This window comes from Struthio camelus, chromosome 3 (assembly GCF_040807025.1).
Source record: "Struthio camelus isolate bStrCam1 chromosome 3, bStrCam1.hap1, whole genome shotgun sequence".
In the NCBI taxonomy this organism is placed as follows: domain Eukaryota; kingdom Metazoa; phylum Chordata; class Aves; order Struthioniformes; family Struthionidae; genus Struthio; species Struthio camelus.
Genome location: NC_090944.1, coordinates 146,971,928 through 146,995,671, shown reverse-complemented (window position 1 = coordinate 146,995,671; position 23,744 = coordinate 146,971,928). Strand labels below are relative to the sequence as shown.

At 45.9% G+C, this 23,744-nt stretch overlaps 2 protein-coding genes across 4 annotated transcripts; one reads left to right on the top strand and one right to left on the bottom strand.

Moving 5' to 3' along the window:
• The first annotated feature begins 3 nt into the window (after positions 1 to 3).
• Positions 4 to 9,903, top strand: MGME1 (mitochondrial genome maintenance exonuclease 1). Of its 3 annotated transcripts, none has more exons than XM_068940796.1 (6): positions 4 to 222; positions 992 to 1,185; positions 4,680 to 5,284; positions 6,403 to 6,625; positions 7,094 to 7,226; positions 8,453 to 9,903. In XM_068940796.1, the coding sequence occupies exons 3-6, from the start codon at positions 4,744 to 4,746 to the stop codon at positions 8,585 to 8,587; spliced, it is 1,032 nt and encodes a 343-aa protein (XP_068796897.1). In that variant the 5' UTR covers positions 4 to 222; positions 992 to 1,185; positions 4,680 to 4,743; the 3' UTR covers positions 8,588 to 9,903. The 3 variants fall into 3 exon arrangements, with proteins under 3 accessions (XP_068796897.1, XP_068796898.1, XP_068796899.1); XM_068940797.1 differs by having other exon boundaries at positions 49 to 143; positions 8,453 to 9,819; XM_068940798.1 differs by having other exon boundaries at positions 106 to 552; positions 8,453 to 8,898.
• Positions 9,904 to 11,656: 1,753 nt separating this feature from the next.
• OVOL2 (ovo like zinc finger 2) lies at positions 11,657 to 22,497 on the bottom strand. Its single transcript, XM_068940799.1, has 4 exons — positions 22,383 to 22,497; positions 21,672 to 21,850; positions 17,850 to 18,039; positions 11,657 to 13,813 (listed from the first exon to the last, which is right to left on the bottom strand). The coding sequence occupies exons 1-4, from the start codon at positions 22,480 to 22,482 to the stop codon at positions 13,503 to 13,505; spliced, it is 780 nt and encodes a 259-aa protein (XP_068796900.1). The 5' UTR covers positions 22,483 to 22,497; the 3' UTR covers positions 11,657 to 13,502.
• Between the last annotated feature and the right edge of the window lie 1,247 nt (positions 22,498 to 23,744).

Sequence of the window (23,744 nt, the reverse complement as noted above, 5' to 3'; positions counted from 1 at the left end):
GGCGAACTACAAATCCCGAGAGGCCGTGGGGGGGGGTGTGGTGCGCGCGTGCCGTGAGGCGGAGCCGTTGGAGCCGTTGAGGGCTGCCGGCGCGCGCGCGCATGCGCTCTGGCGGCGGCGGTGGCGGGAAGCGCGGCGCTGAGGTAGACGGTCGCCTTTTGTACGCGTGAGGGGGCCGGGGCTTCGCCTCGCCTCACCTCACCTCAGGATCACCTCGGAGGGGTAGGCAGGCTCGGGGCGGTTCGGGCGTTGGTAGCTCTGTGGTGCGAGGCGAAGGGATGCCCGCCTCTCTGTCCGGGCCTGGATTAGCTGAGGGAGGGCAGCAGCTTGGCCTGTTTTATTTAAAAGTCACGCTTTTTCTCATTGCGCTTAGCTTCCCGAAGCAGGGGACGGCATGTGTTTTTTTAACCGGACTCAGTTTAGTTTACACGCTGCGCGGAGGAGTGGTTGTGGCAGGGAACAGCAGGTGGTAGAGGCCCTTCCGTTGGCGTCTCCGTCGTTGTTAAGCTATAACCAGGGAAAAAAAGGGAAGCGGTCTATTTGACCAGGAAGGTAGGCTGCTGTTGCCTCTCACCATCAAATAGTAATGCTTCTTTTTTTCCCAGAGAAAACTCTGTGATTTTAACTTAAAACTATGCCTTTATCAATATATTTCCTCTCCTCAAAACGGGGATACGGGGCAACAGGTCTGTAACTATGTTAAGTAGCATTCTTTCTTGTTGTCTCTAAAGTGAAATGGTGCTTGTATTTGCTATTTGGTAGGTGACTGTGAAGAAATAGCTATACTGGTTATTGTCTGAAACCATAGCTGGAGGAATATTTGTGCAGATGTGAACGCATACTTAAGTAATACCTTTCATTGCCCTTACTTAAGCCATTCATTCCTATCCCAGAACAACTTTTTTCAGTTGTATTAGTACCATAGTTATTGGAGCTGCAGAGTCAACTAGCATGGGGAAATTAAGAGAAGTCCTTCTTTTTCTTTTTCCAGGGTTTTTTTTTTTTTTTGCATCAATTCTCAGGTCTCGTTCATACTGCAGTACTTGAAACAAATTCACCAGTCTTGGAACAGAAACATTGTGAAGGAAAAAAGAGACACTTCCACTGAGAGAAATATCCATCAAGTTTTGTTCTGTCTGTATGAGAGTAGATCCAGACACACGGCCTCACATCTTTCTTGTAAATGTAAGTAGCTCTTTGTACAGAAGTATCACTGAAATTAACTAAACAACGTATGTGATTTTTCAGTCCGTTAGATACAATTGTTTTTTATTTCTTAGCCCTAGAATGTCTCTCCATCCTTAGAACAGCGCAGCAACTGACAAACTACAGACTCTCCCTTTTCCTGCAGTTCAGTTCATAGCATGTGCAAAGATTTCCACAAGTATTATTCCAGAACAAAACTTGTCTGCGAATTTAAATTTCATGCTAGGTATCACTGAGGCAGTGTTGCAGTAATATAGTCAGTCAGCTCTAGGGCTCATAATAGTGTGCATTTTTGTAGCCATGTAATCTGGTATAATTTACTTCTCCAAAAACATTGAGGGGACAGCTTAGTGCAAGTGAGCTTTATTTGTTGGGTCAGGTATCATTTTGCCTCCTGCAGCTGACAGACAAACTTCCACCATAAACCTTTTCTTTTGTGCTCTAGCTAAGTCAACAAGTACACAGTCGTTAACCAGGCTTTATTCTGTTCTGATTAATACACTTTGGTAAGCATATTAATAGTCAACAGACAATAGCCTGAGAAACTACAAGCTTGGATACTATTAGATTGGAATAAGAGGTTTTTTTTTTTCCCCCATTTTAGATTAAACCACTTCCCCAGTAACTCTTTAGAAGCATACCCCAAGAGAGGAGAGATTAATTTTCCTGCCTTATTTTCTATGATTAAAAAAAAGAAAAAAAATACCGTGAAACATTTTACCTATGGTGTTGAGGTCTGATCTTTATATATGCCTTTGCTGCCCTTACCCCTTTCTGTGATCTCCTGCAGCAAACTGAAAACTGTGCTAAAACTATTCGTTATTTCTTTTTCAGCAAGTGGCAGATTCTGACAGGTAGCCAATCCCATTCCAAGACTGAAAACCTATTTAAAAATGTAATCATCTTCTGAGAAGAATAAGTTACTGTAAATCTTGGCAAAGCAGCTTTGCAGAAGTGAGCTGCTTTATGATAATCAAATAACATCATGCAAGGTGCTTCTTAAAAATAAATTTATCAGAACAATGGGCAGTAGAAATTCAGGCATATAGAATTCACTGGCTGGAAACCTAAGGAGGACTGAAACAATTGAAACAGTTGCATACTTGATTTCAAAAGTACCTCTTTATCCTGTCAGAAATTTTTACAAATTTGTAACTAGCAAACTGTAGAAATAACTTCATGCCATCAAATAAAAAAATTAGAGGTAACATAAATTTGATTTTGTTTTACTTAAATTTGTAAAACTGCCTCAAATGTCTGTGAAATAAAGCCAGGTAGAACTTAATTTCCAGAACATAGACAAGCCAATGTATTACTGTTGTATAAGCTGTCCAAAACAGACTATTCTCTTTTTGGCAAAACTTGCACGCTGTCATGGAAATAAAATGGTTGAAATGGACTGGTTTGTCCTTTCGTAATGCATCTGAATGATCTCTTTTTGAGTGCATGTAGGAGAGTACTTTTTACTGAATCTGAACGTCAGGATGCTTACTGACAGAGCATTCTCAGTGTTGAGCACTGGAAAATTAGAAAACAGATGCAGCTGCACATAGCACAGTCCTACTGGAAAAGAAAAACAGATTAAGGTTTGCGTATGATTGAAAAGGGGAAGTGACACATTGAAAGTATCTTAAGTGGAAAGGTTTTCCTTTTAAAGTAACTTTTTATCAAATGAAACTGCAGAAAATCAGTAGCAGGATTAACCAGGGTACTTTCATTATTTACTTTGTTTCTCCCTTCTGGACCAGGAAGTCGTTTTAAAATCGCTAACTATTTGGGTTGATACGAATTGTAGTTACAGGGAATCCTTAATGAAGACTGAATGAGACCATCATACAACAGTTGATCAACTCTTACTTTAGAGCTCCTAGTGCTGGGTCAGAAATGCTGGTCCAGTACCACTGCTACGTGACACAAAGTTCTCTTCCAGTATAATTGGATTTTCCTCATTCGGATTTATCTGCTTTTGACAGGTTAATTTTGTATCAGATTACATGCCATCTGTTTGGACCCTTTATGTTCTACACTAGCTTTTTGTTAGATCAGTTATTATTTGCCCTCCCAAACCGTGCGAAGTCAGTGTGAAAATGTAAAGTCGGTAAAGAAAAGTACAGGGTATCTTTTTATTCCGACAAAACTTCTAACACCTGGAGGATTTTGTTCTTCACGAATGAAGAACGATGTTTTTGGAACCAGGGTCCAAGGTCACACCCTTTTGTTACAAGATGGCTTGATCTAATAAACTGTAGCTGATATAGCCCCATTTTTGCAAAGTGTTCTGCTTGAGAGATGCTTCAACCTACACAGAGCCTTACTGATGTCAGTGAGGCTCTGCATGAGTGCAGGATCTCTCCATCCAGAATAACTCCTTGTATCAGGGCCTTCAGGTGTTTTTTTTTTTTTTTTTCCTTTGGCATCTACTGTTTGGACAGTGTGTGAATTGCTGTGTAAGAAGTGTGGGGAAAGCAAAACGTAATGTTAAGGTATTTTTAAGAACAAAAAGCCGATGTCGGTTGGCAGTATGCATCGCCTGTCCTGTTTTGATTTGTTTTTTATACAGAGGGTGGAATGGAACTTTGCAATAGTAAGCAGATAATTTCTGAAAGAATAGGGTCTCAACTCTGTGAGTATTTAATGTTGATTTAAATGCCACTATTCAAGTGTTTACATCTAACCCATATTTGTAAAATTTTCTGGGGCTTACAAATGCAATTATACTATGGTTTTGAAAGCTATGCCGGGAACAATAAATCTGGTATACTTTTTTTTTTTTTAAACTTCCAAAGCATCTTTGAAGGACACAACTCCTCCTATTTTTGAAGCTCAGTTTGGAAAAATACTTTCATATTTATTTTACTATGATCTTCAAAAGATGTATTTAAGTTTGAAGTTACTTGCCGTTTATTTGATATCTCTTTGGTTTTCCCGAGTCTCAGGTCTTGCAATTCCAGCATGTACATAGTGCTACTGTTTGCTTTCTCCTAGGTATAACAGAGAAAAACGTGTTTTTATTCTCCAAAAATTACTTTGTCCCCACCACCTCCTTAAGTTCAGCATCCACTATAAACTTGCTCTTGTTTTTAATACCTTGGCAAAAAGAAATCCATTCATTCTCTTCTTCGTGGCTTTTTTCTCCTTGTCCCACTTCTGAGAGAAGTTGTTTGTTACAGATGAGTTTATTATGTCTTCTTTCATGAGCATCCTCTACTGCAGCTTTTTCTACTTGCACCATCTTTTATGTTTTTGCCCTGTTCCAGTTTTTGCCAACTAGCCCTAGTTCTTTTCAGGATCCTTTCCTCTTTTCACTGTTTATTGGTTCTTTCTGCTACTGTATTATTTATCTAAAGGAATTTTGGTGGCACCGATTGTATGAAGACACTTGTGACCATGGCAGTTCTTTATTTGGCAAAGAGCAAAAATAGATTGATAATAGAGTTTTTTGTCTCTGGAAATCACGAATTTCTTTTCCACAGGAGGAAGTTATGGTAACCTACAGAATGTTCCTAACAGAAGAAAGAAAACTGTAAATACCTACAAATGCTTCTTTTCAGAATGAAATTCCTACAGCAACTGTTCAGGAAATCTAGGGGACTGGAAATGCTCTTTCAAGTACCTTTGTGCCAAAAGCCAGTCCCGTGTATGTGCCTGGCTACCTCCACTTGCCTTTACAGTAAGAAGAAAAAAGTGAATGGTTATGAACAAGTTGATCAAGAAAAATACAAGAATTTGGTCTGCTCTGTGACATCTTACAAAACCAGCTCCCAAACACCAGAGACATTATTTGAAGAAGACAATTTGTTATATGGGCCAGCAGATAAACATAGATCTCCAGTTAAAAACGCTGAAACAAAAACTCCAAAGAGCTGGGTTCCTCTCGTAAACCCCAACAAGAGAATTCCACTTCCAGGCAGTGACTCAAACCTTCCCCTGAAAATCAGCTTACAAAGAAACAAAATACCCAGTGTTACCAGTATTCTTCAACAGACTATTCCTCCGCAGCAAGCCCTTTACCTAGAAAGATGGAAACAGAAAATGATACTCAAACTTGGGAAAGACGGTTTTGCAGAGTACACTAAAAGTAAGTCTAACCACAGTGTGATTACAAAGTAGAACCACTAGTCTGGATAGTTGGCTGGGACGTACTAGCATAGCTGCTGGATTTGGCCCTAGAAGTCAAAACGTTTTGAAAATCTGTTCTGCTCTTTCCATGTCAAGGTGCAAGAGCACATTGGAAGGGCACCTGTTATTAATGAATCTAATCTTTGTTCTAGGACCACTAAAACTAATTTAGAATTTCATGGGGAAACTAGAATTAGACTGTAGATATTTTTTGCTCTATCCTATCTGCCTCTCCATTACTTGTTCATTTGCTAAAATCTGCAACATATATTTCCTGCTGATTTGATTGAGCCTGTCTGCAGATGCAAGCATAATTTGTATTCTGAAATCATATCCTCCTGTGTATTTAGAAAACTGTATGTCTTGTTTTAAATGCTGAAGCTCTTAAGTAACTGTGGGCTTTAGTATATACAACCTTTTCTTTGAAATTCCATGCATTTAGACGTTTTTATTTCATAAAGTCTACAAAGCTGACTTCCCCCAGGCTGTAGGAGTGAAGACAGCATGGTGCTGAGGTGGTTGCCCTTGGGGGATAGTGTGTAGCTTCTTATAGCAAGATTGGTAAATACCTCAGCACTCCTTAACATAAATGATTATGCTTTTGAAAACTAGATATGCTTTGTTTATGCTCTTTTTGAATCATTTCTGCATTAAACCCTTTATTCCTAAGAATTATGTCCATCCAGTGAGGGAAGAGATTTGTTCAATTCAGATGAACCAACGCAATAGCACTAGCATATACAGCAAACAGCTCATAAGCAGCCTCAAATAATGTTTTTTTTTTTAATTCATAGAGATTGGCAAATGCCTTTGAATGAGCAGGAAATTAAAGATCATATTTTGTTCCTATGTAATTAGTATGGGGGGGGGGGATAGTCATTAATATAAGAGATACTAATTTCACTCTTGGCACTTAACTTTTTTCTCTCTTGTTTCTCTCTCCTCCTCAAATCCTGAAGCTTTCACTACAAAAAGCAGGATTGGTTTAAGAGCTATGCTGTGTAACATCTAGTACACATGTCCATCACGTATTATGAGTACAGCCTAAAATGTGGGTTTTTTTGACGTCTCTCTTAGATCTTTTCCTCCAAGGAAAGCTCTTTCATGCAACTTTGGAATCTATATTTCTGTCTGAAGAGATGCCAACTAAGGGGCAAGGAGAAGACACTGCTGTTTCTGGCTACTTATCAAGCGTACAACATGTCTTAAAAGATATCAGTGAAATAAAAGCTCTGGAAAGTGCGGTTCAACATGAGACTCTTCAGTATCTAGGCCTGGTAGACTGCGTGGCTAAGTATCGGTGAGATACTGGTTCTTTAAGAAACCGAAAAACGTCAACGTCGTTTGATGCTCTGTGTTTTATGGGAGGCTGTGTTCCAAGCTGGAACAGGTGTGTTGGTGAGCTCCGGGGGGAAAGCTGGGAAGACCGCTGAGAGAGGCAAAATGGATGAGCTCAGAGGTGAATCTGATGTCAGAAGTGCTGCTGTTCCTTGTGGAGGTTTCCCTATTGGAGTGGGGTATGAGCAGGGTGGGGTTAAGCGAGGCTCTGCAGTTGCCAAGAGCTTCAACTAGTATTAGTAAGTCCTGGTTTCTGAGAGCTAAGCTACCAGTGCAGAAGATATTTAATTAGACTGGATATGATAATGAGCAACATGACGTTGGGATGAAGCAGGGTGAGCGTGAAGTGCCTTTCTTTGGTGCCATGTCTTATTTCTTATTGGGACTAAATTTAAGGTAAAACGTTGTCCTCTCTTCTTGTGTTATGCAGAGGGCAGTTATGTGTGATTGACTGGAAGACTTCAGAGAAATCAAAGCCATCTCTGCAAAACACTTTTGACAACCCATTACAGGTTGCAGCATATATTGGAGCCATAAATCATGATGCTAACTATGACTTCCAGGTAAGCAGGCCTGCTGCCTGCCAAGACATGCAGCAGTACCTGTGTTATTTTCATTTCTCCCCACTTACTGATTTCAGACACGAGCTGTCCCTCACGCAACTATTGGTAGGATTTGTACACTTGTACAAAGCAGCCCAGCCTTAGATCAGGTTGAGTTGCCGTAGAACTGCACCTTAAAATAACTCCAGTACTCTTGCTAATCCTGTTGCCTTTGCTTGTCAGTAGTATCTTGTCATTGGTTTGAAGGAAATTCCTGCTCAGTGGGAACTAGGTGTCCAGTGTCTTAGGAAGTCAGATGAATTTACAGCAAGGACTCAGCCTGTGGCAATCCCCTCTGCTTTGTCCTGTATGTTTTGGTTTGTGTCAGGGAGTAGGAAAGAGGAAGTGAAGCAGAAGAGCATGCAGACAGGTAAACGGGACAGGAGTGCGTTCCTCACTTTGTGTTGCTTTATCCCATTAGCAAGTGAAAGACTACATGATTTACTTCCTTAGAGTACAGTGTGCTGTACACTGTACAGTGCTTCCTCAGAAGAAAAGGATGTGCTGTCACTCCATCACTTGATCAGTAAACAGTGGAGCAATGTTTTTAAAGACTCCAAAGGCAAGACTCCTGCTTGACCTGAAGGACTGTTATTTCAATACAAAGCCGTGAAGGGAAAATTTAAAGCAGGAGAGAAAAGGGTAATTCATAGATTCTACAAAGGACTTTCTAGAATAAGAAAGAGATCAGTGCACGTGAGCACTTAACAGGCATGGTCCTTATGCAGTGAAATATGCAGGATTCTGCTAGTAACCTTCTGTCATCCCAATCCCTCACCCCCTTGTTTGGGGTTTGAATTAGGGCTGTTTGTCAAGTGTCGAAGATGTCGGAACATACCAAAGTAACTACTTCTATTCAGACAGATGCTGCAATCGCATCAATAGGATTATATCCTCCCATGCAAAACCTCAGCAGTTGGTGGGAATTTTGCCTGCACCTGGAAGATGCAAATAGACCCTACCAATCAATTTCGACTAAGGTCAATGAGACCTTTGTACTCTCAGCATTTGAATATTAGTCTCCAAGTATTTTATTGCGAATTATTGGTCTTTTTGGTTCCCTATTTCTTATTGAAGATACTATATGTTAAACTGAAGTTTTGTAATGAAATTTAACCTTTAGAAGTGTTGACTGAAGTTGCATGTTAATGTTGAATTTCTGACAGCATCCTGTTTTTTTACTATAGGTTAGTTGTGGACTCATTGTGGTTGCTTATAAGAATGGCTCCCCAGCACACCCACATTTCATGGATCCGGATCTGTGCTCTCAGTACTGGAATAAATGGCTTCTGCGCCTTGAGGAATACATGGAAAGAAAATAATCCAAACTAAGCTATACAGAGGCGAGTGGTCTGAGCACAGAGCTGAAGCACTTTGTTCTAATCTGAAGTACTCTTTTTTGAACAACCTGGGCTAATTTCTTTATTAGTTTGTTTTCTCCTTTTTTAAAAAAAAAAAAAAAGGAACAGGGAATATTTATTTGCCTATGTTGTAGGTGATTTAGGTGGACCCAGCAGGACAACGCACACTTAATTGATCCCTATTTTTCCACACACGCAGTTTCTACCATCTGAGATCAATAGGAAAGTTTCTGTAATCTACATTTAAATAAAACTGTTCAGTAAAAATCATCCTTCTTTTGCCATTTTTGAGGAGAAAGCTGTTGCAGAACCGAGACTCTGGAAATGAAATTGATGGTGAACTAAAGCGAAAGGACACTTGCAGTGTCTGAGCTGAGAGAAATGCAAACGATAAATGAATACAGCAGATTGGGTTGGCTGGTTGACTGTTTGGCTATTAAGTCAGTCTTGCTAACCTCAGAGGTACCTATTAACAGATTTTTACTATGTGTGATTTTCTTACAGCAACAACTGGAAAAATTATAACGAAAGCTCTTGCAAGTAATTACTGAAACTACTAAGACAGATTGGCCATTTGACAGAAATGGCTCAGCAAAGAGGAGCAGAATTGTAGCTGATACACTTGGAAATTTTCCTCGTGTCCCGAAAGGTAGGAGATTTCACTGCTTGCAGTGGCTCCCCCTGCAGGCTGCTCCTCTTAGCCGTCTGCAATAGCCCCCATAGAAGAAACCTGAGAGTAAATGGGCCTTTGTACCTTAGGCTGTGAGTTACAATAGACTCTGTGCAGGCCAGTTCTGTGGCTGTCTTGAGCACTCCCGACTTTGCTGTGGTCTTTGCAGACAAGGACCCTACCCAAGTGGAACTACCTCCAGGGTCAGGTTCTAGCATTTGCCAGTGCCAGTAAGTTTCTTTATAACAGCAGGCTTGTGACTTTGGAGCTGGGCCTTCTTAGGAATGAAGAGTTGCTGATAGATTTTTCAGAGTAATAAGTTTATGAATAAATGTCCTAATGCAGAAGAGTTACTTTTGAAGCTTATTTTATAAAATAAGTTGTAGACACAGGAGACACTTCGATGTCAGGTAGTATTGCTTTGTGTGTTGTATTCATAGGAAAGCGTTTTTTTCCCCTCCTCTTTGTTTGCTTTGAATTGTACATAGGAGCTTTCCTAATAAAACCTTTGAGGATTATATGTAAAAATACAAGTAACCCATAAACTTCAAGAACATCACTAGAAGAGTCTAAAAAACAATGTGCAGGCTTGCTGCTGAAGAGACTTAGACCTTTGTAGTGTTTAATCTTCGGCTCTTCTAGGGCACTAATGGTAGAAAACTGTGCAGTAAAACGTTGTTAGTTATAGTGGTACTTGCTTATTCACATCCTGGTCTGGTGATGGTGGGATTACTCTATGCTTAATTAGATAAGACTTCTAACTAAAAAGACTCACATGGAGACTAAGCAACTAGGTTCAGAGATGACTAACCAGAATCATCAGGCTGTGTGAGGGCTCAGAAGTTATACCTGTTTTGCAAGTAGGTCCCCACTACATCGAATTTTAATAAGTGGGTTGTTCAACATCACTGAACACTGTCAGTGTTCTGCGAAATATAACTCCGTAGATAAAAAGAAGGCAAGTAGGAGATAAGATACTGTAGGCAGAAGCAGGAGGTGATAAAATGTGCTGAATTCCCCCTGAATTCCAGTCCCTGATTTGGACTGGATAAAACACGAGAGTATGGAACAGTGGGCCAACATTTGGGTTGGATTGCCTTGTTCATCAGCATGTCCTGCAGCTGCAGGATTTCCTGCAGCCATGTAGGAGTGCTTCGGGCACTGGTAATCAAGGACAAATCTGGAGCCTGGGCTGTGCAGGCACCTGTTTGCTTCACCTCTGTTCATTTGTTTAACAAAAGCCTTCTCTCTGAGGAAGGCTGCCAACTTCACAAGCCATGTCAGTCTGTGAGCCTATCTCAAAGTCTAAAGACCAGCCAGAGAGCCTTTGAATACGGTATCACTGGAAGGTACCGCTGTCAAATTACTTCTGAAAAAACCTGGCTGCTGCCTTGTGTGAGCTCTCGGGAACATTTCTGTAGAAGCCTAAGCTATTACCACCAACCCATAACAGATTTGGGAGATTGCCCGTGCCCATGCAAACTAGCATCTTTGCTCACACTTCATTACCAGTTTAAACTAATTCGCCAGACTGTTAAATTGCAGTGCCCACGGCATTTGCTACAGAGAGTATCTGTCCTCTGCAGAAAAGCCAGCCAGACAATCAGGGCAGTTACTCCAGCTATAGCAGTAAGCATTGCCTGAACTTTGCTGTCCATCAAAAGTGGCTTTTCTTCTGTTACGTGCTACTCTGTTCTGGTGCTGCAAATGGTCTTTGACTGAAGTCGGGTAGATGGACCATGTTGATCTGTCTGTAGTTCTTTCAGTGGAGACACGGCTTTGCAGTGATGTTGGAGGGACTCAAAAAAAAAAAAAATCACTGTATTCTACAGCAGAAAAACAATTATACAGCGGTGTCTCCAGTTAGATAGGCGAGGAGGGTTTCTGCTTTAGCTCCCCTGCTGCAGTCAAGGGCTGAGCTTTCAGAAGCGTTAAGAGCATGAATCCTTTGCAGTTGGGTGCACTCCAGTCACTTTGCTCAGGTGGACTCTGTTGAGCAGTGCCAGCTAGGTGCTGAGCTCAACAACCCGTCTTGCCTGAGACTTAACTAAGCAGGTTTTAGGGGGATTCTCACCAGTATAATTGGCTGAACCAGCAGTTAAGTCTGTCCGTCCCTATCTGGTCAATTTTGTCAAAATATTTGCAAGCTTCGCTTGGACTGAGCAACCTTGCATTTATACTATTCAGTTATAAGGGCACAAGCTCAGAAGAACTGAGGACTAGTACATAAGCTACAGTCAGTTTTACAAAGTATCTTCTAATTTACCTCAGACACTTTTTTCTTCCCCCTCCATGGACTTTCCATTTATTAAAGTATTCTGCAAACTCTCCTCTCATATAGGATGACAAGTTTAGTCTTTACACAGTAGCATCACTTTATTATCAATGTTTTCAAGGTCCCAAGCACCCACAGGTCTGTTGAATAAAATAGTAGTATCATTAGAAATGCTTTAAAAAAAAAAAAAACTAAAAGCTATTCCCCACAAGAGCCCAAGCAGATGCCTGTATAAAACAGAGGCAAAGTGAAAAGATTTTTGATTCTTACAAAGACACTCCAAATCTATCACTTGAATTATAATGTTTATGAAGGTAGTGGCCACGACTCAGCATTTCAGGTCGAGTTACATTTCAGCTTTTGTTTTAATGTATACAGAATGCAGCACATCTTCCCCAAATGTACAGCTTTATTTTGAGCACAACATGCATTTGGGGGAATTTATAAGTAAATCCATTCATATTTATTTATTTAAGTTCATTAAAAACCTGCTTAGCAGCTGTGTCCATTAAGGTAAGAGACAGGCAAACAACATGTGCTTGGACCAGCATAATGTCTGCTCGCTGAGGCAGTTACCACCCTACCCTGTCTGTCCTGATACAGCCAAGTGCCCAGTTAGGGCTGCAGCAGCTCAGCAGCATCTAAAGCATCCTCAAGCATGTCAGGAGGTCTTGGTGATAGCACCTAGGGACACCTCTCTTTTTTTTTTTTAATTACTAAATCTGCTCTTGATACTCCCTATATTGGTGCTCCAAGGTCAATAGGAGCTGGAGCAGAGATTTCGGGAGAGTCTGAAAAGCACGGGGACATAGTACCGCTCCCTCCTCGTCCTCTCTGCCTCTTTGCCTTGCAGCATCATTCGCACTGAAAGCCTTCTCAGCCAAGAGGGACTGAAAATTAGAGGCCAGAGTGACTCATACAATTTTGCACTGATCTCACGAGGCAGAGACAGCCTAAGCCTCACTCCTAACTGCTTTGCACTGCTTGGTTGCATTAGTGAACAGGCACTTGATTGTTCATTAAAAAGAAAGAAAAACCCAAAATACGCACTCACGCACACACACACACGCACCATAAAATACACACAAAATTGCATATCGTCATGACAGATACTACATATCTTCAAGTCATTAAAGTGTTTTCTTTCGGTTTCTGGCTTGATATTGATGTAGATTAAAGGGATGTGTTAGTAATCCCCAAAGTAAGTATGACGAGTCCAGGAGAGTCAGAGGTAAGGTCACATTTAAATCTAAACATGATAAAAAGTTCACAGCTTAAAGTACCTAAAACATGACCACAAGTCTGTCCTGGAATAATGTTACTACCTGGAAGAGAAAATGAAGGAGAGAAAAATTCTGCAGCCTTAAAAAAAAAGGTCTGTTTCAGCTCACCTTGGACTACAGATCCATAAATCATTAGTTTACTGCCCAGGTGGGCAGAGCTAAGATTCTTTGTGCATTTAAACTTCATTTACTGACACTATGTACTCCTAGCCTTAAAACCATTTCAATTATTTTTTTTAATCTGAGAACACCACAATAACAGCTGCGCCTACATGGCGCTTTCTACCCAAAGCTCTTTTGGGTGACGCTTTGGGGAAAGGTGAAATTACTTGTCTGTGGCCACTCAGCCTGGTGGTAGAGCTGAAACAGAAAACGGGTTGTCTGAATGCCATTTCAGTGAATACCCCGTTAACTAGGTGACATAGCCTCTTCCAAGCTTTCTGTTTTTTGATTGAAAAAGTCCGATGTTTGCGTCATACAAGGGAATATTTCTTTCAAGTTGAGGTTCCGTCGACATCAATAGAGTCCCATTAACAACAAGCATCCCTACTATTTCAGGGATTTCTTTCAAAATTGTTTTTAAAAAAATAATATATTTATAGTTCTGCGTGTAAACTTCATTCCTTTAGACCACTCTAATCCGCTGCATTATTCATCTTTGTCGTCTTCTTTGGAGTTCCTCTGAAGGACAGGGCTCAGTTTGTTTTGCAAAACTGCTGCAAGTTTTTTTGAGGTCTTTTTCAGGAAAGCACTTCCGGGGTGAACATTACTAACATGCAGATATAAGTCCTCCTGCGTGGGGCCCGTGTAGCCACAATCTTCGCACACATAGAGTTTATCTCGCCTCTGTTTGTAGGCATATTGTTGCTGCACTCCGTGGATCTTCTTAAGATGGGACTCTAGAGAACACCGCTGGGTAAATGCTTTGTTGCAAACCTCACATTTGTAAGGACGAATTCCTACAAGATTAAAAGACGGTGATTATCATTCAAATTTAAATTCATCATAGCCTGCTAGGGAATCAACAGAGAACAAGGCTCGGCATTATTAGATATTGAGCAAAATGCACAGCAGTAGGTAGCAGCTACACCCCAAGGAACCGTCTGTCTAAATAAAAGATCTTACTTTTAGACTAAGATTTTCAGAAACGGGTTCATATATTTACAAACGGTTCATGTATTATATCACCATAAAACCTAGAAATGTTGCAAAGAGGCTTAAGTAGATGCTGAATGTGGCAGATGCCCATCAGCGCTTTGGTCCTGAAGAAGAAACCATTAGCAGCTCTTGCAAAACTGACTGCTTTAAAGCCCTCTTGGAGTCCTGCAGTTAGGTAAAACTGTTGGTTCCAGCCCACCTTTCATTTCGTTTTCTTTTAGTGAATGAGATCTTGTATCTGAGTAAGTTCTTAATTTTTTGCTTGTAGTGAGCAAAGCTTAATGCTGCAGCGAACGGCTGCCGGACGTGAACATATAGTGATGACACTAATTCAAATGAGTGCTAGTGGTTTTGTACAATATCGTTTTGATTATTGTCATTGCAAGCGCCAAACGTGAAAACAAGTGCATTAAGATGAAAAAAAAAAAATGCACGCGTGTCTTCTAAGGGGGAAGAAGGGGCTGGCTTCTAATTTGAAAGCCTCTGAGCAGTTTCATTTACTACAGTCAACCAGCATTATAAAACGTACCAAGCAGTAAACAATATCCATTTTACCAGAAAGCCTCACTGAGTTAACAACAACAGCCCCCTGATACTTTCCTGATAAATAGCGCAGGGTTTATCAGCGCTTGAGACAAACTAAAGCAACTGGGATTTGAGGTTCTACAGAGTAGGTCAGTAGGTTTTCAAGCACAGACCAGCCTTAAAAGGGATGCAACGTCCTACTTACAAACCCTGGTTTTGCAATGAGAGGTGAAATGCATGCGAGAGCAGCGCTAAGGCAATAGCCAGGCCAAAAAGGAATAAATACACACGCTCGTACACACGGTTCATAACTTTGTAATTGAATCATGTCAAGTTTACCACTCAACTGCTGGTCTTTTTTTTTTAAACCAGAAACCCAAACTAATTAGAGGTTGCAATAGGAAGAATCTTGGCCGCATTTTTGCAAGTCTTGAAGAATGAGTTTGTTCCAATGTGTTGGCTTAAACAATCATGACTGAAAAGATATTTTCCTAGCATCTGCTGCTGTCAGACTGCCTCAACGACTTAAATTATATTAAACTGCAATTTGAGAGTGATTCCAAAGCTTCGTTAGAATTCACATGCAAAAGTTTATCTTTTATGAATAATATTTTAGCGGGCAATTTCATGCGCAGCTTAAGTCAACTTAAATCTTCAGTGCACAGGCTCCCGATGCCCATAGTCCTTCACAGGCACCAGTGCCAGCGCAGGAGAGGGTTAGACCATCATGCTGGGAAGGCTGGGTCTCTCCCTTTCCAGCATTAGCCCAGGCTTAGATCAGCATCAGCAATCCGACAGGAAGGAACCATGCCTTTCCATCACTTTGGAATTATTTTAAAAGTCGATTTTGCTGTCTAGATTACTTTTTAACATCTTACTCTGCTCATGCCATGAAACTAGTTAGGTGTATTTGGCTTTCGTGCTCTCCGATACTACCAGACTGTCACAAAGTCTGGCTACACACACTGCAGAATAATCAGGCTAGCTCACCGTTTCCACTGGAATGCCAAAACTGAAGAAACCACATGTACGCGAGCAGCTCTTGCTACATAAGAATGCCCACGCTACCACTTTCGGCCCCAGCCTGACTTCTTTTTAATATTCACATAAAGCCCAGCTTTCCTGACCAACAATAAATTGCAACATCAAAATCCATTGCTTTCAAAGATGCCTTTTTCAGCCTGGAAAAGACGCATGCCAAAGACACAACGCTACACCCTGTGCACCAAGGGAAACCCTACCCGTACGACCTGTACCCGCCTGAATCATGCTGACCTGAAAAAGCACCACACTATCTGCAAGGGCAGTGAAAGCAAAGTGGAGTGGAGAAATCGGGCATGATACCCAAGGAACATATCCAACGTGAAAGGCAAAACCTAGAAGAAAAAGCACAGGCTTTGCTCAGGAAAATACAGCCTATACAGCGTTCATCTTGTCTTAGACTAGAGAGGAGAAATAGTGAAGTCAGGTTTCTTCCAGTAAACTGATGGACAGTTTAACCATACGAGTCACGTCTCCAGGACAGTGGTTTTCACCCCCGCCCAGCACAAAGATCCTCCTCCTTCGCTTCCGTGGTTTTCCAAAATCACTTCCAACCCTGCATGGTGAATTCAAGTCTATCAGGCATAGCACATCTACTTTCACCTTCTGTTCACGGACTCGCTTGGAGTTAAGTTTATGAATCTCAAAGAAATATGTGAGAGGTTGAAAAAAAAAAAATCACTTCTTTTAGAAGCACGTACTCTCTGCAGTTGAGACAAACCTCCGAGGCAGTTCCCCGGTCACATCCAGATTCCTTTCCCACATGAAAGCTACGGTGGCGCTTTGCAGACAGAGCAAAACAGACCCAAACATTGGCTCTGGCCAATGTTTTGGCATCAAAATAGGTGTCAATGTTTACAAGGGTTCTACTGCTAAGAAATAACTCGCATCTACCAACATAGTTGCTGAACCTCTATGTGGGAACCTGGTTAATTGTGGCTGATCCCCTAAGCGAAGAGAAGGGATACTGCAGAGCAAGCCCAATTATTCAGTTGGTGTGGTAGGAAACTGGAAATTTGGGAAGTTGGAGTACACCCAGCACGTGCAATGGAGATCATCTTCTGGGTGCCTCGCAGTGCAAATTAAAAGCCTCCCGAATGCAGGCAGCTGCCTTACTAAAGAGCGTCCTGTTTGGGGAGGATGGAGTTGATACGTATTTAAGCCAACACTTCAAATAGAACAAAAAAAAAAAAAGAAAAAGGAAAAAAAGGCAGCCTTCTGCCTGCTTGGTTAGTACAAGCACTTCTGTAACCAGACAGCGAACTGGATTTGAGGTGGACTGGAGCAGGGAAGAAATGGGGAGCAGCTGGGGCTGTCGACCTCCAATCCCACCATTTCAGACAGAAGAGGACATTTGTCTTTGGCCCTGGATGTCCATTTTGACTTTGCAGGTTTATACACACCCATCTGAACCTGTAGGAACCCTTCTTCCAGTTCTGGAAATGGCTCATGTTGACATGAACACATTTACAATGAAGATAGTCCTTCAGATCTGATTTGTAAAAAGGTGCAAGGGCACAAAAGCTAAAACAGAGTCATGTAAACTCCTTAATACATCTCTTGCATTTCTTAATTTCTTGCAATTTCTGCACGCAGGCTCAGAAACCCCCACAGTGCCTCCTGCGCCCTCCACGGGGATTCAGCACGCAGGACTGATCAAAGTCGAACGGGTTGTCTAGTTTCCCTAAAGAAGCTCAAGGCACAGCAGAAACCACGTCTGGTTCCTTCAGAGGGTGCCAAAATCAAACCATAATCCCATTCCACGGATCGGCCCGCAGTGAAGGTTTACCAAAAAAAAAAAAACTGCTCCTCATTTCCTCTAGAGGGCAAAGCATTTTCGTTGAATGCCTGCAGTCACTCACCGGTACCCGCTCAGCCCTTGATAATCCACGCTGGATTATCCCGATGTCATGGGAGATAGCTCCACCAGCAATCCCAGCTCGCCAGGTTTGCTAGCCAAGGCGCAGCAGCACACAGGCTGCGTGTAAGCCTGTGCACCCCCAGGGCTTCACACGGATTTCACTAGTTCTCCTCAGATTTCATTAATTCCAGGAGTTTCTCTGTTCACAGACTCTTGTCTCTTCCTTGTCTCCATCACATCCCCATTACATTTTTGCAAAGGTTGTTTCCCTGCATATTGTGTTATCAGGTTGGGTTACCCTCACCCCCCCCCCCCGCCCCGTGTTGGTCCCATCTCACCCTTTCTCCCACTTCTGGTTATTCTGAATAGCCCAGGGCTGTCTGCAAAACACTTTGGTAAAGCATTCTCACCAGTATGGGTCCGGACATGTCTTTTCAGATCAAAGGTGTCGTTGAAGCCTTTCCCGCAGAACGTGCACAAGTGTCTCTTCACCTGGCTGTGACACTTGATGTGACGGTTGAGCATGCGCTGCAGACGAAAGCCTTTGCCGCACAGCTCACAGCTATGCATCGCAGCGTCGTTGCAGGTGCCAGTGGTGAACTGGGAAACGGAACAGCACTGGGTGAGTAGGTGTCAACATGGCAAAAAAGACTGACACCCCCCGCCCCAAAAGAAAGGAGGAGGGCTTGCTCATTGCTTCGTGAAAAAAACCCTTGGTATAAATTCAAAATGAGAAGTGAAAATATTCAGGAGAGATTCTTCCTGGGTGAAATCATCACACGTCCCTTGCAATAAGGTGTCCAAGACAGACTTCAGCCCAACACAGGTCTAACCAGGGCGCAAGAGGCCTGTGATGCCCAAGGAGCACCACGCGCAATCACGTGCACACATGGGGCCACGGCTAAGGAGCGGCCATCTATCCACTAACTGTTCTCCCTCTTGCAAGCTGTGCGTGCCCTGAGCACTACCCTTGCTTAAAGAGTAAAACCATCCCATCCCATCTAACCGCAACACCACGTCCCTACACCGCCGTTCCTCCTGGCCCAACATCTGATGGTTCAAGTCACGACAGAAAACGGGAGGAAGTTCCACAATGTCCTGGTTGACCTTCTCGGGATGCCTTGCTCCTATTGACCGTGTATATAGGCACGTGGAGAAATACCCATGGCTCGCCTGATGGTGTTAGGTGGACACCTGGTGATGCGTACTGGCAACCTTGACTTCAGCGGTTACAGCAGAAACCATGCTCTGGATGGCTTCCAGAGACATGGACCCTTATCAAACTATGTACTTCGCACATGTGCTCAGTCTATGAATGGCTGTCCTTCGGGCCACATCTGCACAGGTTCATGCATTCAGATAATATCTCGAACAGGGACCGGAGGCCCTTCCTGGCACGAGAAGGCTGCACCGAGGTAACTAAAAGCTCCATGTGCAGAGCAACGAGAAGCGTGACTCTCCTGTGTCGGTACGCCCTCGTGAATCATTCTTCTAGCTAGCATGGACACTGAATGCATACCTAGAAAACCAACCAGCAGGCCAAAATCATGCCACTGCCTCCTCTTTTCATGCTGTCAGGCCCCAACTCAGCAAGGTTAAAAGAAGACACCTCTTGTCTATAGGGCACGTGTGCCCCCAAAAGGCCTAATCTCTACAGCGAAGCCTTATGAGCCCTAGAGGAATTGTTAGAGGAGTGACCCCCCCACAACACACACACATAGCCTGCTGTCAGCGTGGCTCTGTATTTAAAGCTTAGCTTAAACCTCTTCCCAACCAAAATGAGACATGGCTGCAGACAAAAAGCAGGAAGCGATGCTGTCAAGTCAAGCTGGTCCAAAATCACGCTTTGAGCCTGCGACAGACGCTGTGCCGCCCTGCGGCCCCCCACCCAGTTAAAACCTGCTCCGGGGCCCAACCGCTTCCCCCATCGCCGCTTCTCTAGGGGGAGTCAGCCGAAGGGACCAAGGGGCCAACAGCCCAACTGCGGAGGGCAGCAACGGAGGTGCGGGCACACGTCCCCTGCCCCCGACCGCTTGGGGACACAAGCCCTGGCGGACCACACGGTCAGCCACCGCAGCTGTTTGCCCAGCCAAGGTGAGTCACAGCCCTTAGCTTGTGCCCAAAGCGCTCCTACCTGCAAACACGGCCTGGGCCAACTTAAAAAAAAAAAAGCTTTCTTCGAGTCCAGCATAGCTTTTCCACACGTCTCAGGTCATGGTTTCCCGCTAAGGATTTCCCTGGAAAATGTCGCCACTGAAGACTTTTCAACCCTCCCCCCGAAAAAGCTGGAGGGCGATGCTGACTGTGAAGGTAAACTTGGTTGGATAAAGCAAAGCAACGCTGCTGCGTTGACTCAGCAGGGATTGAGACAACGGCCCCAGAGTCTCCCTTGCTCGTTAATTCACTTCAGAGCGTCGGGACGGGTTAATCTCTTCATTCGCTGCTCCAATACCAAAAATGTTGCGCTGACGCCGTGACCTGACTTCCCTAAGAGAGATACGGACGACTGAGCTCCTGGGAAGAGCGTTCCTCATCGAGAGCGCCCCGCGCTTGGAACGTGCAAACGGCCCGCGAGCGCTGTAATTAATAGCCTAGCGGATGCGCTCGCTCCTACTGGCTGTTGAACGCAGGTGAAAGAAAGCGGATGACAGGCGTGTGCGGTGCTATCAGCGCTTGCGGCACCGTGGGCAACTTTCTGTGGCGTTCCTAGAAAACCCAACTCTGCAGAAATGAGGTTAACGAAACAGGTTTTCTCGTGGCCTTCACCGGGCCTTTCGCTAGCAGCGCAGATGAAAACATAAGAAGGAGGCTTAAGTAAAACTGGGGGGGGAAAAGTATGACTACATCCCAGCAGAGCTTCCATAGTCCGGGTGAAAAGTAAGCCCAAGTTCCCAGCTTGTCTCGCCTCTGCCCGCATGCGCCTTCTCTCCGGCGCTAACTCTGTAAAACCGAGCCTTGGAGCGGTGCTTTTTGTCAGACCCAAAGCAGATTCAAAGCGTTTCTAGTGGAGCAACGAAGCCAGCTCTTGGTACAGAAATGAGTAAGCGTTGGGTTTCTTCTTCCTGAGGGGCCAGGTATTTTTCGTGATCCCCCTCCTTATCATGAAGGAAGCAACGCTATCGGGAATGGTTGGTAAAGAAAAGAGGAAGGGAAAACACAAGCTAGCTGCAAAGCAACGTGTGAAGCTAGAGGGGGAGCAAACCGAAAGTGTCTATTGGGCTGCAGGTAGGACTCCACCTCCCTGTGGCCATCTATATAAGCAGAGCAAAAATGTAGTATTTAATCACGAGTTTACTAACCTGATGGCTAAAACACTGTAATCTCAGCGCAGACAGCGGGGGGGGGGGAGGGGGGGGGGATTTTTTACAGCGCCATCCAGCAAAACAACAGCTAGGGTTTAACGATGCGTTAAGTAGCCACTGGCAAAACACATCCCTTATTTGGCAGCACAGAGGTGGCCTGCGGACCTGATGCCACCTCTGTTAAGGAGAATCCTTGATGTTCTTAGGAGCTGGACAGGGTCCTGCGCTGCGCTTTCTCCTCCCACCCCGTGTGCATCACCAGATGCTTTGAGGGGTGGTGGGTGGTTGGGCAGGCATTCGCGCACGGCGAAGAGCCCGTGATCAATTTGCCTTCAGCCTTCGGAGTGAAATCCCTACTCTGCCTTCCCGAGGTACGGAAAAGGACCTTTTCCTAGCTGCTGTGCTGATAAGTCAAGAGAGGAGGGGGCTGGGGGAAAAAAAACGCGCTGCAGACCTCTTTGGTGAGGGCTTGGCCACGATCTAGAAGAAGGCCCTTCAAGAAGGCCCCATGTTACACAGGGGATCCACCCACGCGTTGTGGGGCTTGCCTCCTGGCTGCCAGGGCTGGTCCTTCCTGGCTGGGTTTGGATCTCCTGCAGGACCTGAGCCAAGCAGGTCAGCGGCAGCATGTCCCAGCAGGGCTAAGGGCACTGGAAGACGGTGGTATATCGCAGATGAGGTTTGCCTTGCTGCTGCCGTCCTACGTCCTACACCTAGCTCGCTCCGGCTGCTCTCGCGGGCATCGGTCTCAGCTTTTGGGATGGGCACCATCACCTCTGGCAAGAGGCGCGCGTGGGATGAAGCGGCTCAGCCCACGCAGAAGAAGAGGGGGGCTTTCAGCAGAGCGAGCGCGGCCCTAACCCGCTTCCATCCTCCCCGACGCCTTGAGCCCTCGCTGCGGGGAGGGTCGGGGCCTCGGGGCGCGCTTACCTTGATTTTCGACCTGACGGCGGCGGCGGGGCGCTTGACGGCCAAGTCGAGCAGCATCGCCCCGGCAGCGGGCTGGGGCGTCGGGGGGTCGCCGGGCTCCGCTTCCCTGGCGCCGCTGCTCCCGCCGCTCTCCGGGCTGCAGCTGCCTTCGTAGCCCAGCAGCGCGCAGCCGAGGCCGCCTGCATGCGGCAGGGGCAGGAGGAGGAGGGTGAAGGCGAGAGGAAGGAGAGGGCGCGGGGCGGGAGGAGAGGGGGGCGGCCTGCGAGCCTCCCCCCCCCCCCTCCGCTCGCCCTCCCGCAATCGCGAACTCAAACACGGCCGGTCCCAAAGTTCAGGCGCGGCCGCTCCGCCGCCGCCTTCCCGTTATACCCAGCCGGGGCGAGGGCGGCCGGGCAGCGGGGGGGGGGGGGGGAGGCCGAGGGGACGTGTCCGTCCGTCCGTCCCCCCCCAGCCCCACCGCCCCGAGCCCTTTCTTCCCCCGACCCTTTCTCCCGCAAACGAGGTTTCCCACCTTAATTTTAGGGTTCCCCCCCCCCCGGGGCGGGAGCTGCAGCGAGGCGGCTCCGAGCACCCCCTCCGCTAAGCGGACCCGGGTGGGTAGGTGGGTGGGTGGGTAGGTGGGCGCCCCCCCCCTCCACCCCGCCACCCCTCGGTGCCGCCCCCGCGCCGGGCAGCGAGCGGTGCGGCGGGCGGGCGGCGGCGGCGGCTCACCTGGGACGTAGGTGTCGGCTCGCTGCTCGTCGGGCAGCCCACCCCAGCTGCGCACGGCCGGCTGCGGGCTCCGGCGCTTCACCAGGAAGGCTCTGGGCATGGCGAGGGCAGGGCGAGGGCCGGGGGGGGTGCTCGGCGCGGCGCCGCGCTGCCGTCGGCGGGCAGCGGGACGGCGCGCACCGGGCAGAGGCGGCGAGGCGCGGGGAGGGGAAGGGGAGGGAGAGGAGCAGCGGCGGCGGCGGCGGCGGCGGGGGGGGGGGGGGGGGAAAGTTTCATAAGGTGGAATAGAAAAATGCACCAGGAAACTTGGGAAGGAGCATGCGTGCTGCAAACATAACGGTGTCAACAAGTCTGCTTACCTGTCCGACCGGTTGGAGCAGCTGAGCTTTGTTCCAGCCCTTCCTAAGGCATGAATGTTTGCAAAAGAATTTAACGTCTGAAAATTAAAAAAAAAAAAAAAAAAAAACCACCCAGCGGGCGGGCAGGGGTGGAGGGCGCCGGGGGTTGGGGGGGGTCCTGCCCCTGCCGCCCGGCGGCGGGCACCCGGCGGGACGCGGCCGCCCCGTCCACCCGCGGGTGCTGCGGGGGCCGCTTCCCCGCGGGGCAGCGCCTTCCTCGCTCCCCGAAAAGGAGTTTCCTTCCTGCCCCAAGCAGAAGGGGCCCCCGGTGTCCCCCACCCGCGGGGGGGGAGGGTGCACCCAAGGGCCCCTCTGGAGCACCCACCGGCCAGGGGAAAAAAACCCCGAGGGCTGCAGGCGGGAAGAGGCTGCGCTGTCCTTGGGCCAGGCGCCGGCCGAGAAAGTTGGGGTTTTTTTTTTTGGGGGGGGGGGTTAATGACAGGTTTTTCTTCTGTTTAAAAAAAAAAAGGGCTTTATTTATTTCATTTTAGTCCTTTCTTTGAAATGAAACATGTGTCGAAGCCTCAGTCCCCCCCCCTTCTTTTTTTTTTTTAATTTGCCTCTTCCCCCCCTTCCCCAAAGGGCAATTCAACAAAAGCAAAGAGGACGGCGAGGGGGGAGCCAGAGGAAGAAAGAGAGGAAAACCCACAGAACGGGGCTCAGGAGTCCGGGAGCGCAGCAAAGGCCGCGTGCGGCGTGGCCTTGAGTATTTAACAACAGTCGGGGCTTCTTCCTCCTGCCTCGTGCCTGTTATTGCCGTAGCTTTCTTATTAAACAAGGCGGAAATATATTCCGCGCCGTCCTGGGCAAGCACATCCTCCCCTTAGTGTCCGCGCTGGCCCGAAGCCCTTGCGCAGGGTGGCGGGGCTGCAGTAATAGCTGATTCCCCGCGTAAAGAGACCTTTCAGACTGCGTTATTTTCCCCTAAGATTGCTGCTTTCCTCCCAGAGAGCAAAACACAGGT

Excerpts from the sequence above, each read along its gene's own strand:
- MGME1 (XM_068940796.1), top strand. The coding sequence starts at position 4,744 with ATGCTTCTTTTCAGAATGAAATTCCTACAGCAACTGTTCAGGAAATCT. Across the intron at positions 5,285-6,402 it reads TTTTGCAGAGTACACTAAAA|ATCTTTTCCTCCAAGGAAAG; the intron begins GTAAGTCTAACC and ends CGTCTCTCTTAG. Across the intron at positions 6,626-7,093 it reads GACTGCGTGGCTAAGTATCG|AGGGCAGTTATGTGTGATTG; the intron begins GTGAGATACTGG and ends TGTGTTATGCAG.
- OVOL2 (XM_068940799.1), bottom strand. The coding sequence starts at position 22,482 with ATGCCCAGAGCCTTCCTGGTGAAGCGCCGGAGCCCGCAGCCGGCCGTG. Across the intron at positions 18,040-21,671 it reads CCGTCAGGTCGAAAATCAAG|TTCACCACTGGCACCTGCAA; the intron begins GTAAGCGCGCCC and ends TCCGTTTCCCAG. Across the intron at positions 13,814-17,849 it reads ACATGTCCGGACCCATACTG|GAATTCGTCCTTACAAATGT; the intron begins GTGAGAATGCTT and ends TTAATCTTGTAG.